Source organism: Dendropsophus ebraccatus, chromosome 4 (assembly GCF_027789765.1).
Source record: "Dendropsophus ebraccatus isolate aDenEbr1 chromosome 4, aDenEbr1.pat, whole genome shotgun sequence".
NCBI lineage: Eukaryota > Metazoa > Chordata > Amphibia > Anura > Hylidae > Dendropsophus > Dendropsophus ebraccatus.
The window spans coordinates 113,117,598-113,133,936 of record NC_091457.1 but is presented as its reverse complement, the minus strand read 5'-3'; the positions used below and the strand labels follow the sequence as shown (position 1 = coordinate 113,133,936).

The 16,339-nt window shown below is 47.6% G+C and overlaps 2 protein-coding genes across 2 annotated transcripts; one reads left to right on the top strand and one right to left on the bottom strand.

The window, feature by feature from the left end:
- Positions 1–3,038: 3,038 nt before the first annotated feature.
- LOC138789885 (histone H2A type 2-B-like) lies at positions 3,039–4,404 on the top strand. Its single transcript, XM_069968743.1, has 2 exons — positions 3,039–3,127; positions 3,200–4,404. Exon 2 carries the CDS (start codon positions 3,209–3,211, stop codon positions 3,587–3,589), a length of 381 nt encoding a protein of 126 aa, XP_069824844.1. The 5' UTR covers positions 3,039–3,127; positions 3,200–3,208; the 3' UTR covers positions 3,590–4,404.
- A 10,702-nt stretch (positions 4,405–15,106) lies between these two features.
- LOC138789884 (histone H1.10-like) lies at positions 15,107–15,958 on the bottom strand. The gene has a single exon (XM_069968742.1). The coding sequence runs from the start codon at positions 15,893–15,895 to the stop codon at positions 15,350–15,352; it is 546 nt and encodes a 181-aa protein (XP_069824843.1). The 5' UTR covers positions 15,896–15,958; the 3' UTR covers positions 15,107–15,349.
- Between the last annotated feature and the right edge of the window lie 381 nt (positions 15,959–16,339).

Below are 16,339 nucleotides of genomic sequence, written 5' to 3'. Positions count from 1 at the left end.
GGATGTGGGTGGGTGCCTGGAGGTGTGTGTTATTTTTTTCACCCACCCCCTCCCCAGGCATTCTGAAAAAAGGGGTTCTGGCTGGACAACACCTTTTTAATAAATCTCAACATTCACATCTTGGAAACATAGCTTTCCCTACATGTCTGATGGGCTCTGCTTATTTTTGGCAAAAATCATACAGATATAACATGCTTCCTTATAGAAGCCTTGTGAGACTGAATTATCCAGCAGACAGCATTCAACATAGTCAGTGCTTAGGGTGACACTCTGACAGCTGACCAGTGGTGACCAACCTCTTGACTCTCACTGCATGTAATAAATATATGAACTGTTAAAAGGAGTGATCATCACTGTTCAGCTGACAGTCTGGAGGCTTTTTAGCATATCAAGCTCAGGAACTAAGAGCATGCATAACCAGTGAAGGGGGGGAGGGGGTTATCAAGGAAACAAAAATCAGTGCAGTGGCAGCTATTAGACAATGCTGCTAGCTGGATTCTGCAGAGAACATCAAGCATACCTGTCATGACCTACGGTGGCCTGATTGGCATGAAATCCATTCTTCTGCCAAAAGTTCGGGTATCTATGGTTTAAACTAGTGATGAGCAAATCTACCGTAGGTACAAAGCAAAACTGTCTGCGGGGCTTTGAAGTGTGCTCTGCTTCCTGCCTCTCCTCCCCGGGTGCTGGGAAAAGATGGATCCAGCCCTGGGAAACTTCTCCCGGTTTCTGACTGTGTCCATCTTTTTTCCAGCACCTGGGGAGGAGAGGCAGGAAGCAGAGCACACTTCAAAGCCCCGCAGACATAGTAACATAGTTAATAAGGTTGAAAGAAGACAAGATTCCATCAGGTTCAACTTGGGAATAAAGCATTTCGACCATTCAGGGTCGGTGCTGTGCACAAGCCCCATTCTAATCCAGTAGACATGGTGCACGGAACCAACCCATTGTGGTCATATCCATTGTTATCTTATAGATAGGGGATAACATGTTGGAATGGGATTACTCCTTTACCCATCCGTACTTTGGGATGTCCGCTTTGGGTTACTATTCCCCTTTAGGGCTTATTTTGTTCAACTTAAAACCTAGTTTCTTTTTTTGAAGCAAATTCCACTTTAAAATGCTTTAAAATTGGCCCATGTTGACATGTGTGCTGTGCCAGATGTTTGGGATGCATTTTGCCATGTTAAATAGGCAGCACATTTATAATGTTTGCACTTGAAGGAATATTAAAATCTGCCACCCTCAGCACTTTCCATTTTCTCACACTGTTGCCATTTCTGTGATATTAGGAGTTTAATCTGTAGGCTAATAAGTCATTTTAGTGCATTGGGGACGAGTCTACACCCTCCTCCCCCAGTGCACCGATCTGTCCCCAGCCCCCCTGCCTGGCCCGCTCTACTGTTATTAGAAGGGGCGGGCTGACCGGTGGTGGATCGGTGTCCTGATGGTGATAGTCCTGCCCCCAGTGCACTGATGTGCCACTGTCTGGGCCGCTCTGCTGATATTCGAAGGGGCGGGCTGGCCGTTGGTGGATCGGTGCCCTGAGGGTGATGGTCCCGCCCCCAGTGCACTGATGTGCTCCTGCCTGGCCCGCTCTGCTGTTGTTAGAAGGGGCAGGGCTGGCCGGTGGCGGATAGGTGCCCTGAGGGTGATAGTCCTGCCCCCAGTGCACTGATGTGCCCCTGCCTGGCCCGCTCTGCTGATATTAGAAGAGGCGGGCTGGCCGGTGGTGGATCGGTGCCCTGAGGCTGATAGTCCCGCCCCCAGTGCACTGATGTGCCCCTGCCTGGCCCGCTCTACTGTTATTAGAAGTGGCGGGCTGGCCGGTGGTGGATCGGTGCCCTGAGGGTGATAGTCCCGCCCCCAGTGCACTGATGTGCCCCTGCCTGGCCCGCTCTGCTGATATTAGAAGAGGCGGGCTGGCCGGTGGTGGATCGGTGCCCTGAGGCTGATAGTCCCGCCCCCAGTGCACTGATGTGCCCCTGCCTGGCCCGCTCTACTGTTATTAGAAGTGGCGGGCTGGCCGGTGGTGGATCGGTGCCCTGAAGATGATAGTCCCGCCCCCAGTGCACTGATGTGCCCCTGCCTGGCCCGCTATACTGATATTAGAAGGGGCGGGCTGGCCGGTGGTGGATCAGTGCCCTGAGGCTGATAGTCCCGCCCCCAGTGCACTGATGTGCCCCTGCCTGGCCCGCTCTGCTGATACTAGAAGAGGCGGGCTGGCCGTTTGGTGGATCGGTGCCCTGAAGGTGATAGTCCCGCCCCCAGTGCACTGATGTGCCCCTGCCTGGCCCGCTCTGCTGATATTAGAAGGGGCGGGCTGGCTGGTGGTGGATCGGTGCCCTGAGGGTGATAGTCCCGCCCCCAGTGCACTGATGTGCCCCTGCCTGGCCCGCTCTGCTGATATCAGAAGGGGCGGGCTGGCTGGTGGTGGATCGGTGCCCTGAGGGTGATAGTCCTGCCCCCAGTGCACTGATGTGCCCCTGCCTGGCCCGCTATACTGATATCAGAAGGGGCGGGCTGGCCGGTGTATACTTTATATAACACTTTGTTAGTGATGTGCTTCCCTGTATCCGGCTTACCATTAGCTAACCCCCTGTTTCTGGAGATGTTTTATGTGCAGATGCCATTGACCACAACTGGCTGGGATCCTGCTCACAAAGGGGAAGGTGACGTTTACCGCTTGTCCCTGATTCACACTGAATATGCCAATAATGTTCTATATTAAAGGTAATAATTTGTACAGTAAATAAACGTAAAGACTCGGTATTGTTCCTGCCTCCCGTTACCGGGTGCAGCTGACCGGACCCTATAGGATTTCTCCGCCTGTGATGTCACTTGGATTAACCCATTAGTCCCTGTAGCTCTCCGCGGCTCGCCAGTAACTACATGCGGCAGCAGAACGCTCACACTACGGTGGGGCGGGCTTATGCAAATCGGGGATGACGATGTGTCCACTGAGAAGGAGGGAGCGTTCGGAAAGCAGCCAATGGGAGCCATGAGCGCTGTAGAGCAGGCCGGAGTGGGCGTGGCTTCGCGGTAGAGCAGTTCTGGCTGTGACGGAGGGAAGATCGCACAGCAGGTGATCCAGATAACGGGAACGTCCGTGAGTTTACCGAATACGGTACGAACCTGCTGGCCTTGTGCGCTGCGCTTCACCGCGATCTGCTGCTAAAACTTCACCTCTTCTCCGCAGATCTGAGCCATGTCAGGACGAGGGAAATCCGGCGGCAAAGCCCGGGCCAAGGCCAAGTCCCGCTCCTCCAGGGCCGGGCTGCAGTTTCCTGTAGGCCGCGTTCACCGACTGCTCCGGAAGGGGAATTACGCCGAGCGAGTCGGGGCCGGCGCTCCTGTATACCTGGCCGCCGTGCTGGAGTACCTGTCCGCGGAGATCCTGGAGCTGGCCGGTAACGCTGCCCGAGACAACAAGAAGACCCGCATCATCCCCCGGCACCTGCAGCTGGCCATCCGCAACGACGAGGAGCTCAACAAGCTGCTGGGAGGGGTGACCATCGCCCAGGGGGGCGTCCTGCCCAACATCCAGGCCGTGCTGCTCCCCAAGAAGACCCAGACCTCCAAAAAATGAGACCCGACTACACCAGGGCCTGGGACGGACGGAGGGAGGGGGATTCTTAGTGGTCACTCTAGGTTTTTATTGTGTAGGGGGGAGGGTCCAGTGCTGAGAGCTAGTTACCCCCATTCCAGCATCCAAACTGTTAGCTAGCCTTCCTGTGCCCTCTTACACACAAGGCGATGCCTGTTGTCACTGACTTCAATGGAACATTGGGAACTTTTTCCTAGAGACTTCAGATTGGTCCCTGCCTATCACATTGGAAGAGTTGGGATTTATTGACCCAGTGAAAAATATGAGCTGAGTGATGTGCTGATCTGCGTGTTCAGTACCAGTGCTAATTGGGGGGTGCGCAATGTGACTAAACCATTGCAAGGCTGCGGCTTGCACTCCAGACTCCGACTATATAGTGACCCCAAACCGGCTGAGGAAATTTGTACCAAAGGAGAACTCTACTGAAAAAAAAAAATATGTTACGGGCAGGGGTGTACAGGAACATAACAAAGAATCTATACTTACCTGTCCCTGTGCCACTGCATCAACTGACAGGCGCCATATATAGTTTTCTCCCGGCTTTGTGGTATGTCACGACCGGGGGAAAACTACCTGCTCAGCCAATCGGTGACTGCAGCGGTGTCCCAGTCACTGACTAGCTAAGCAGGCATTCCATCAGCTGGGTTGTGACGTTGCAGAAGATTCAGGGGTCCGTGATGCGAAGACTGGTAAGTATTAGAGATGAGCGAACCGGGTTCGAGTCCATCCGACCCAGAACGTTCAGTATTTGATTAGCTGGGGCTGCTGAACTTGGATAAAGCTCTAAGGTTGTCTGGAAAACATGGATACAGCCAATGACTATATCCATGATTTCCAGATAGCCTTAGAGCTTTATCCAACTTCAGCAGCCAATGCTAATCAAATGCCGAACGTTCGGGGTCGGATGGACTCGAGCATGCTCCAGGTTCGCTCATCTCTAGTTAGTATACATTATGTTCACCCACCCCCTGCCTGCACTATATTTCTTGTGTTCGCCAGAGGGTATTAACTAGAGATGAGTGAACAGTGGGCCCTGTAGTCATCTTTTTCAGGCAGCGGGATCCAACTGCTGAGCCATCAGGTTCAGTCAAAACTTACAGTAAGTTCACTCATCCCTAGTTAATACACTTTAATGCAAATTTACTTCAGGTTTTGGGTCACTATACGGTCAGGGCTTGGGGTGCATGCTGCAGCCACGCGAGGGTTAATTCACATTGTGCACCCCAGCCACCCTTTCTGGAATTAACTCTTCATGTGCTGGCATGGTGGGTAAAGCTCTCCCCTCTTCTGTCCTCCCCTCTTGTATCACAAAGGGTTAATAGTTCACATAATTTTGACTTTGCCTAATCTAGACCTTTTAGACTGTATTCTCCTTAGTTCCGGTTGTAGTCGGTCAGTCGTCGCGTTCTTACGGTTTGACGCTTTGGTTTCCGGTTTTGTGATGTAACGTTTTTTTCTAGTTGGGGGATGGACCCTAAACAAGTTCTTAGTTGTCACAACTTCGCCGCTACCTAACATTTTCTATGTTGAACGTGGTGAGCGGCATTCCTGTTCATATGTATTGGGGGGGTCATTGTCATTTCTGGGGTTCTCATAATGGAAGGCCCTGTAGGCACTTTTATCCAGGGATGGGGGTTGGTTTGATTAATAATGATGCATGAGAAGCGCATTTTAGGAAATGGGAAACATAATGTTTCTTTTTGGTTCCCTAAGATCCAGTATTGGGGTTGATTGTGAATTTGGGAACTTTCCCTATAATTTTTCAGACCCTCATATGTGGATAGTGGGGTCCCAAAGCCAAGTAACTCCAGCTGTATGGGGCGCGATGTGTTTGCTCAAGGACATTTTTAGACGTATTGCACAGATCAATCCCCCATACTGAGCAGACCCCGGAGAGCCACGTTGCAGCCACATCTCTATTAGAAAGAAAAGCACCTTATGTTGGCGTCCGAGTATTATTAGCGAGTCAGCGAAATGTTAGTGATAGGAGGCGCAAGCCTTAGAGCAATCTATAACAATATGATTTACCTATTACAGGGAGCCATTATCTGCCAAATCTGGTAGGTATCCTCCTGGTTAGGCTAGGTTCACACTGCGTTTTCAGCATCCGTTTAACGCATCCGTTTTTTGCAAAAAACGGATGAAAAACGGATTGCAAAAAACGGATTCATTTGTGTGCATCCGTTTTTCCATTGACTTCCATTATTAAAAAAAACTGATCCGTTTTTTTTGGCGGACCAAAACGGACCAAAAAACGTTGCTGACCCTATTTTTCTGGACGTTAAAAAAACGGATCCGTTAAACGGATGCTGAAAACGCAGTGTGAACCTAGCCTTAATGAAGCGTTCATTTTTTAAATTGCAATCAGTGAAAACTAAGCCAGGAATGCACTCATGGTCTGTTCCTGGCTTTGGCTTTAATAATTGAAATTAAAAACCTGGCTGTGATCCTATAATCAGGTTTCAGTGATAGCGGATTGCAAAGCTGAATTTTTTTGTCCACAGAAACGTAACCTGTAACATTTTATACTGTTTTTCTCAATGTATCTTTAGGCTATGGTCACACATAGTAAGAGAACAGCCGGTCTCAGAAAAGATCATCCCGTATCGGCCGGATGATCTTTAGCCCTGCTGAGTTCTGATGCGGGCACATTTGTGCGCACCCGCATCAGAACTCCCCACTGCACACAATGGAGCATACAGCTGGAGCCGCTCGCTCCATACTGTGCACTTGACAGAGTTTTCTGTGGCCGCTATTCAGTGAATAGCGGCCACAGAAAACTGATATGTCAGTTTCTTGCGGCACCACTAGGGATCCCAGCCGCAGTGTATACACTCCTGCCAGGATTCCCTCATCCTGCAGCACTATGTAAGTACCTCAGAAATCACGGCCGTTGTAACAACGGCCGTGATTTCTGCAGAACCTGCGTAGTGTGAACATAGCCTTATACTGGTATTAAGCTGTTTTTCTAGTTCAGAACTCCAGATCTCCTACCTGCAGTCACCACTAGGGGGCACTTACAATATTAGTTGAGACTGTCACCGGAGTCACCGCTGTCACATGAAGTGTAAAAAAAACTTTTGACATGTCACAGATATGTGAAATTATTCTATCAGTCTAGGAGTGTTCAGACCATGATGGAACACTACTGTGCACCTCTTCCCTCTGTGTCTGAGAGCAAGGAAGTCCCATAGACTTACATTATATGGCTGTCACAGGACAGAGCAATGAGGCAATGCACTCTTTCCTTATGGTGTGAATACTCAGACCCTTCTAAGTATATTGGGATATTTGATAACAGATCAGTATGCACCTAGCTCCCCCTAGTGGTGAATGCTGGCAGATAGACTGCTGTCACTTACCTCTGACCAGCAGCAAGGCTTAGATATATAGAATAATGGTCTAATCCAGTTTTCTTCAAGCACTTTAATGTTTTGTTGGTGTGACACTGCCTGTGTACAGCAGCATATGGCAATACAGTATATGTCTGCTTTGGATTACATATACTGCTGTTAATACTCGGGTGTCACTTTTCCCACAAGCAAAAAATGGCACCTCTGAACTCCATATTACAGGATATACATACAATCTACCAAAAGCGGAGTCACTTTCTAATTACTTGTAATGTACTGATCCTGAGCTCCATTATGTCCTGTCTCCTAAAGCTGCATTTCCTGCTGGATCAGTGTCTGTACACAGCGTTCTCTGGTGGTGGGGATGTGTACACTGTACACCAGGCTCCATACAGTCATCTAATATAGGGAAAAGCACCCCCTGCATTATAAGAACACAGCTAAGCTATTAGAGACTGTCTTAAGAGTTTGACTGTTTCCCCCAAACAACCAGCAGACTTGTGAATGCAGCTGTGGAGTATATAAAATGGGAGTATACAAAATGTGGAGTATATAAAAATTGTACACACAGTGACTACATCTGCAGAATAGAGAGTGCAGCTCTGGAGCATAAAAGGCTGTAACAGGATCAGTTCAAAAATGTAAGTACAGTGACAATTTTGGGAAGATTAAGGCTCCTAAAGGCCATAGGAGTGATGGTGAACACATGGTAGTCCAGGTCCATGAGACATCTGGCCCAACATGTGTCCATTCTTGGCTTAATCCATGTATATTCTCTATTTGTGCCAGTATTAAAGGCGTCTTTGTTGTGTAGAATATTTATTGTTTGTTCCTCTTGGATGAATTCTTGCACTTTATTGAAAATAAACTAAAACAAAGAACACTTATTTTATGCTAAAAATCCTGACCCATTATCCCTTCTATTAGTGTATTGGTGAGCTACCTACTGTGCACATGAAAGAGGCTCCTATGAATCTTATACCAAATAGCACTCACCCCTGTTTTGGCACTTTTACAGCTTTCCCTTTGTTTGACCTGGCGCCCATTTTCTTCTATATGTGTAAGCTGGGGTTGGATTTACAGCTGGAAAGAGATGTCAGTTGTGGCTGGGGGGGTCATATATGGTTGCTCGGAATAACCTATAGTAGCATACAACGTATAAAACCCCTTTTTTGGTGCAAATGTTGTCACTTGCCGCACCAAAGTGAACCCAGCCTTATATAGTACTTAAGGGGTGGATATTTTTTTTTTGCGGGGGGGGGGGGGGGGGGGGGGCGGATTAAGGTTGTCTTGTCCTTGGGACTGTTTAGTGTCAGCCCTAATTTATCACCGGCTTCAACTTTTATGTGTCTGGCACTTAAGGGTGTTATCTGGCATTAGAAAAACATGGCTGCTTCCGTACAAATAACACAGCGCCACCCCTGTCCAAACTTTCACTTCAATGAAACTGAGGTGCAATACCACACAACAAACTGAGGATATGTGTCGCGAAAGCAGTTATTTATCTCATCCCGGAAAACCCCTTTAAAGGGACTGTACCATCAGGCCTGGGCGGAAGCACTGGAGGCGGGCTGACCCACCCTTAGTGGGAGGAAACCCTAGCCCCTCTATGACACTGCTCCATTAGAATCAATGGAGCTGTATTATAGAGGAACAGGGGGTTTCCATTGGGGTTGGGTCAGCCCGCCTCCAGTGCTTCAGCCCAGGCCTGATAGTACAGTCCCTTTAAGTGTAGTGGAGCACATAGCCGGGTAGGTAGAGTCACTGTCTGCCTCCTGCCATAATGTAGATCCAGCCGGGGCCTCCATCACCACCATTCTGTGTCCTACATGAAACCTAATGCTGTCTATCCTCTGGTGCTCTCGCGGTGTCTTGTTAAGGGCCCGGCTACTTGGTCAATAAAAAGAGTGGTGAAAGAAGTGAATATAATTTCTGTTCTCTTCTGTATGTTAAGATTGTCTTGAGTCATTTTTAGAAGCACTTTAATTCTTAGTGTGCAATATTGTTTCTTTATATATCGGACAATGTCTTTTTCTATTTAATGTGTCAATAAACTACTTCCCCCTGTTTTAAACTGAAACCTGAGGAGTCTGAGTTACTGGGATACATGTGGAGTAATACAAGAGACCAGCCCCTGTAGTCTGTGGCTAACACTGACCCCATGGTGGTACCCTGGACTTTCCCCTACACAGATCTCATGGTGATGCACATCCCCTATGTATGTTAGATGTCCCTTTAGGCTATGAGTTTATGGTGATGCCCAGGACAACTGTATATTAGAGCTAGTGTTGGATATTCCCATGTTAAGAGTCCATGTTGGTGCCTGAGACCTCTGTATATAAGAGCTAGTGTTAGATATTCCCATAGAAGGTAGGATTCCATGTTGGTGCCCAAGACTTCTGTATACTAGAGCCTAATATTAAATACTCCCATAGATGGTAGGAGTCCATGTTGGTGCCCAAGACGTCTGTATGTGAGTTAGTGTTGGACTCCTAACTTTTAAGGGAATATCTAACACTAACTCTTATATACAAAGGTCTCGGGCACCAACATGGACTCCTACCATCTATGGAAATATCTATGTTGATGCCCGAGACTTCTGTATACTAGAGCCTAGTATTAAATATTCCCAAAGGGCTCATGCACACTAAGCAAAAGGCGAGGAATTGAAGAGGAATCCACTCTTAAATTCTGCTTGAAATTCCTCCCGTAAAATATGAACAGAGCAATGTCCCATTTTGTTTAATGGGATTTCCGCTCTGCTGTTCACACTGAAGAATTTGTGAGCAGAATTTTCTGCCGCAGCTCTGCTTTCTGCCCAAAGAAGTAACATGTCACTACTTAGGGTGGATTCTGCTAGAGGAATCCTATAGAAGTCAATGGGGCTTGATTTCTAATTCTGGCTCAAATTCTGCTCAAATTCACCTCTATTGTGCCAGAGCAGAATAGAAGAGGAATTTTTAAGAAGAAATCTTTCCTCTTCAATTCCTCGTCTATTGCTCAGTGTGCATGAGCCCATAGATGGGAGGAGTCCATGTTGGTAGCTGAGACTTCTGTATATTAGAGCCTAGTGTTATATAGTCCTATAGATGGTAGAAGTCCATGTTGGTAGCCGAAGCTTCTGTATATTAGAACCTAGTGTTATATAGTCCTATAGATGGTAGGAAATCTTTCCTCTTCAATTCCTCGTCTATTGCTCAGTGTGCATGAGCCCATAGATGGGAGGAAGTCCGTGTTGGTAGCTGAGACTTCTGTATATTAGAGCCTAGTGTTATATAGTCCTATAGATGGGAGGAAGTCCGTGTTGGAAGCCAAGACCTCTGTATATTAGAGCCTAGTGTTATATAGTCCTATAGATGGTAGGAGTCCATGTTGGAAGCCGAGACCTCTGTATATTAGAGCCTAGTGTTATATAGTCCTATAGATGGTAGGAGTCCATGTTGGTGCCTGAGACTTCTGTATATTAGAGCCTAGTGTTATATAGTCCTATAGATGGTAGGAGTCCATGTTGGTAGCCGAAGCTTCTGTATATTAGAGCCTAGTGTTATATAGTCCTATAGATGGTAGGAATCCATGTTGGAAGCCGAGACCTCTGTATATTAGAGCCTAGTGTTATATAGTCCTATAGATGGTAGGAGTCCATGTTGGTGCCTGAGGCTTCTGTATATTAGAGCCTATTGTTATATAGTCCTATAGATGGGAGGAGTCCATGTTGGTGCCTGAGGCTTCTGTATATTAGAGCCTATTGTTATATAGTCCTATAGATGGGAGGAGTCCATGTTGGTGCCTGAGGCTTCTGTATATTAGAGCCTAGTGTTATATAGTCCTATAGATGGGAGGAGTCCATGTTGGAAGCCAAGACCTCTGTATATTAGAGCCTAGTGTTATATAGTCCTATAGATGGTAGGAGTCCATGTTGGTGCCTGAGGCTTCTGTATATTAGAGCCTATTGTTATATAGTCCTATAGATGGGAGGAGTCCATGTTGGTGCCTGAGGCTTCTGTATATTAGAGCCTATTGTTATATAGTCCTATAGATGGGAGGAGTCCATGTTGGAAGCCAAGACCTCTGTATATTAGAGCCTATTGTTATATAGTCCTATAGATGGTAGGAGTCCATGTTGGTGCCTGAGACCTCTGTATATTAGAGCCTATTGTTATATAGTCCTATAGATGGTAGGAGTCCATGTTGGTGCCTGAGGCTTCTGTATATTAGAGCCTATTGTTATATAGTCCTATAGATAGGAGGAGTCCATGTTGGTGCCTGAGGCTTCTGTATATTAGAGCCTATTGTTATATAGTCCTATAGATGGGAGGAGTCCATGTTGGAAGCCAAGACCTCTGTATATTAGAGCCTAGTGTTATATAGTCCTATAGATGGTAGGAGTCCATGTTGGTGCCTGAGACCTCTGTATATTAGAGCCTATTGTTATATAGTCCTATAGATGGTAGGAGTCCATGTTGGTGCCTGAGACCTCTGTATATTAGAGCCTATTGTTATATAGTCCTATAGATGGTAGGAGTCCATGTTGGTGCCTGAGGCTTCTGTATATTAGAGCCTATTGTTATATAGTCCTATAGATAGGAGGAGTCCATGTTGGTGCCTGAGGCTTCTGTATATTAGAGCCTATTGTTATATAGTCCTATAGATGGGAGGAGTCCATGTTGGAAGCCAAGACCTCTGTATATTAGAGCCTAGTGTTATATAGTCCTATAGATGGTTGGAGTCCATGTTGGTGCCTGAGACCTCTGTATATTAGAGCCTATTGTTATATAGTCCTATAGATGGTAGGAGTCCATGTTGGTGCCTGAGACCTCTGTATATTAGAGCCTATTGTTATATAGTCCTATAGATGGTAGGAGTCCATGTTGGTGCCTGAGGCTTCTGTATATTAGAGCCTATTGTTATATAGTCCTATAGATAGGAGGAGTCCATGTTGGTGCCTGAGGCTTCTGTATATTAGAGCCTATTGTTATATAGTCCTATAGATGGGAGGAGTCCATGTTGGAAGCCAAGACCTCTGTATATTAGAGCCTATTGTTATATAGTCCTATAGATGGTAGGAGTCCATGTTGGTGCTGTCTAGTTGCAAGTAACAGATGTTGTGACGGTTGTACCAGCTGTCATTGGAGGAAGTTCCAGTCAGCTGCTGCACTAGTTCAGCCAACAACTGCGGCTATGAATTGGCTTTGTTGCACAGTTAGATGCCAAGAGTGTCACACAGCTGTTTCGTACATGGTTGACTTTTTTTTAATCTAGGGTGAGAATGTTATGGGGGGTTATACACGGCTTTGTGTAGGGTAGAAAACTAGTATAAGCCAGGGAAACAGTAGCAAATCTATTTTTTGCACATGTTCTCCAAAAAATAGGAAGAGCATAGCAGGTGGAGCCCAATAGAGTTACTATATCTTATTTATAAAACGAAAACCGATCTCTGCTTGTTATGATTGTGATGGGCACCTACAAAACAAGCCACAGACAAGTGTGATACAGATACAGATATATATATATATATATATATATATACAGTAATACCTCGGTTTTCGAACGCTTGGTATTCGAACAAAAATTTACCCAGAAGTAGTGTTTGGAATTTGAACTTTGCTCGGTTTTCGAACGTTTTTCGAACGTTTTTGCGAGCGTGGATGGTGGGTTGTACGTTGCGAGTTAAGCAGTGGTGAGGCTTCACATACAGTACAGTGCTGTATAAGACTGCTGGAGTGCATATACAGTGCAGTAGTAGTACAGGCAGTGCACCACCATCTCCCATACATTACAGTGCTTGGATGGGGGGGGACTCTATACAGTAAAGGATGGGTGAGAAGTTGGTGACTACTGTACTATAATTGCTGGTTCTGATGGACATTTCTTATGTATAATGTCCTGTACAGTATAGTGCTGCTCTGTTCTGTACTGTAGTGATTATACTGAGCACTTACCAGTGTAATAAATGAGGATTGTAGGTAATTATTGGTGGCTGCTGGAACCAATTAATCACATTTACATTATTTCCTATGGGAAGACACTGCTCGGTTCTCAAACTGCCTTCCGGAACCAATTAAGTTCGAGAACTGAGGTACCACTGTGTATATATATATATAATGTGCAGCCTCTAAGCTTGTGGATAGTGCAGAGAACTGCACATAGAGTAGTATCCTTAGAGGTAACCTGTCAGGAAACTTCATGCTGCCCGAAGCACATGGTACAGGCAGCATAAAAGTGATGACAGTTTCCCTTTTAAGGTAAGGTGACCCGGCCTGGAGTAACTACATGGAGCAATGCCCCTAATCTGTTTAGCTTTACACGTGTTGCATAACTACAGCTCCCATTGTGTGCTGATCAGGGCATGCTGAGGGTTGTAGTTCCCTGCACTGGTTATGTATGTGTAAATCTTCTGCACAGAACAGAATGGTTTACAAACAGACCAGAGAGCAGCCTTCCCCGCAGGGTTTCTACTCAGATAAGAGACCATGTAAGGCGGATGTGGGGATTATATTGTGCAGTGCTTCATCTGGGAGGCATCAAACATTACATAGATATTAATGCTGCTGCAGACGGCTCTAGTGACACTGAGCCTCCCAATATGTATTGTCTAATGCCTATTAGCACCATAGACAATAGACTTGGAGAGCCGCCTCTGGCACAGTGAAGTAAGTGGCGATTATCGGTGATTTCTGCTCGCTGTGCTGCAGCACTGGTAACACAGGCTGCTCTGCAGGGTAATGTCTCTTCTGATGCTAATGTGGATTAATAGAGAGGAGGGAAGGCCGCATTACCAGTGCTGTTATAGGACCATGGCTTGTGTAGCCCTGCAGTCCCTGACACAGCTACTGGGGGCAGCAGAGGGACCCTGGCAACCCTTTCTGCTATCACTCAAACACTCACATTTTAGATTCTTTAATAAAATTATTCTTGCAAATAAACATATATTATATATATATATATATATATATCGGTTTAGCTAGTGATTTCCCCTGTGACTGTCTGAAATGTCCAGGCTTGGGGAAAAGAAATGACTGCTTTGCTCTGGAAATCAGGGAGAAAGTTGTAATACCACACACAGCCTAAGGATAGGGTGGCGCTGTTTTAAAAGAAAGTACCTGTCCTTTAAAGATGAACAGCAGTGAGCAGGCCCAGTTGCTTGGGGGATACAGGACCCTATTGTCATGATTGTTGGGGGGTCCTAGCAGTGAGACCTCCACCACTCTACCTGTTTTCCATTGACTAGCAGTCCCCAAAGGCTGTGTTGGGAACTGCAGGACTGCACAAGCCCTGGACCTGCTCTGAAAACTGATGCATATTGAAGGGGTACCTGACTAAATGAGTTCTGCAACCCCTTCACATGCAGGATCAGGAGGGCTGACTACTACTGATCATAAAGAGCGCCCTTTGTCATGAATATTGGGTGACTACTGCTCTCCCCTGCCCATTACCCCTCCGCTTCTCCAGCTCTGAGGTCCCACTCAGCATGTCAGTGCCCTGTCATGGCACAGCCACTGATTGGCTGAGTGGGATGTCAGGGAAGCATGCCAGTGTGCAGGTGGGCAGCGGAGGGTTAAGGGGGCAGGGGCCACATTCTCACAGCGAAATTAAAATCCTTCGCTAGAATGTAGCGCCATAGGGAATGACAGCAGAACTGGCAGCAACAGTCCCAGAGCAGGTGTGATTGTCCCCCTACTCTGGGGCTGCTGAGCCCTGGTGCCCACTGTTGGTCAGCCTTCTCCCCATGTACTGTATATGCTGATCCATTACTGGAAGGAGGCTGGCAGCCTCTGCAGGACCAGCACTGATAGCAGCACTACTGACAGCCTCCGTGTCCTGTCTATTATAATGCAGAACCCTATACAGTACACAGGGGAGGCTCTGGTCTGTGCTGTGTTAGCACTTCAGAGCAGCGAGCACGGCTTGGGTAGCCCTCAACATTGGGGGCAGCAGAGATGGAGCCTTACTGCTGCCCCCAATGTATAATCGTATATTACCACATACAATACACAAATCACCCATCATAAACCTCATCTACTATTCAGCTGTGTATACACCTCTGTAGAAGGGTGGCACTACAAATCCCAGCACGCCTATAGAAGCTGGGGGTTGTGCTCCCTGTACATCCCATCACTCCCCCCTATGAATAACACTTACACATCGCTTAATGAACCATTTTTTCTTTTTATTAAAAAATAATATATATATGTAAAAAAAAAAAAAAAACCTCTACAAACGGTAGAAAACAAAGCATGCCATGCAGTGAGGAAGAAGCGGCAGGATCCAGTCCTAGTCTCCTAAGGGTAAGAGGGTGGACAGTCAGTCATGGACCGCACACAAGTGCTGCAGGGGGACAGGGGGCTATGTACGGGGTCTCCGGGGCTATGTACACGGCTCAGTCCATAGTCTATGCCTTCTTGGCGCGCAGAGCCTTGGGCTTGGCCGCCTTCTTCACCTTCTTGCTGGCCCGGCTGGGGGTCGCCTTCTTGGGGCTCTTTGCCGGACTCTTGGCGCTCTTCTTGGCGGCGGGCTTGGCCTTCTTGGGGCTCTTCTTGGGGGCGGCCGCCGGCTTCTTGGCTGCCGGTTTGGGGGCCGCTCTCTTGGGCACCGCCAGCCCCTCCAGCTTCTTCTTGTTGAGGCGGAAGGATCCGTTGGCCCCGATCCCCTTGACCTGCAGGAGGGTGTCATTCTGCACCAGCGCCCTCACCGAGTACTTCAGGTAGGTGCGGCCGTTCTGCTGGTCGAACCAGGACACCTTCTTGGCCTCGCTGTAGATCTTGGCCATGGAGGAGCCGTTCCTCTCGGCCAGCTTGCGGATGGTGTCCACCACCAGTTGGCTGTACCGGCCCGGCTGGTTCTTCTTCTTCTTGTTACCGGACTTCTTGGCGCTTCCCCCCGCGGCCGCTCGGGCTCTCTTGCTGGGGGTAGCGGGTGCGACTTCTTGCTGTGCCATTGCGCCTTTTCCAGCAGGATGCTGCGATCTTTTCAACGGTCTGTGTGAATGAGATGCTCGTCCCCCCCGCTCCGCCTCTTTTAAACGTATGAAGCGGACCACGTTGAGAACAACAACAGCTCCCAGCGCCTCTTCCCTGCAACTTGTGTTTCTTCCCGCACAATTCTGCGCCGTTTTCTGCGAACCGGGACCCCCCAGGTGCGGGATTTGTCACGCATCGGTTACCGGGGACCCCTCTTTAGTGATCTGCACGGAAATCCCCGGTGATTTATCCAGTGTTAACCCTGAAATGACCGGATTAACCAGTGCATCCCCTGCCTGTCAGAGCCCTAGCGGTGGGGAGGCATGCCATTTGGGCGCAATTTTCACGGATTAAACGGGGGTGACCCGGGGTGATGGCTACATGGACTGAAAGAGGAGGTTTGGGGGGACCGATCCGTATTT

Excerpts from the sequence above, each read along its gene's own strand:
- LOC138789885 (XM_069968743.1), top strand. The coding sequence starts at position 3,209 with ATGTCAGGACGAGGGAAATCCGGCGGCAAAGCCCGGGCCAAGGCCAAG.
- LOC138789884 (XM_069968742.1), bottom strand. The coding sequence starts at position 15,895 with ATGGCACAGCAAGAAGTCGCACCCGCTACCCCCAGCAAGAGAGCCCGA.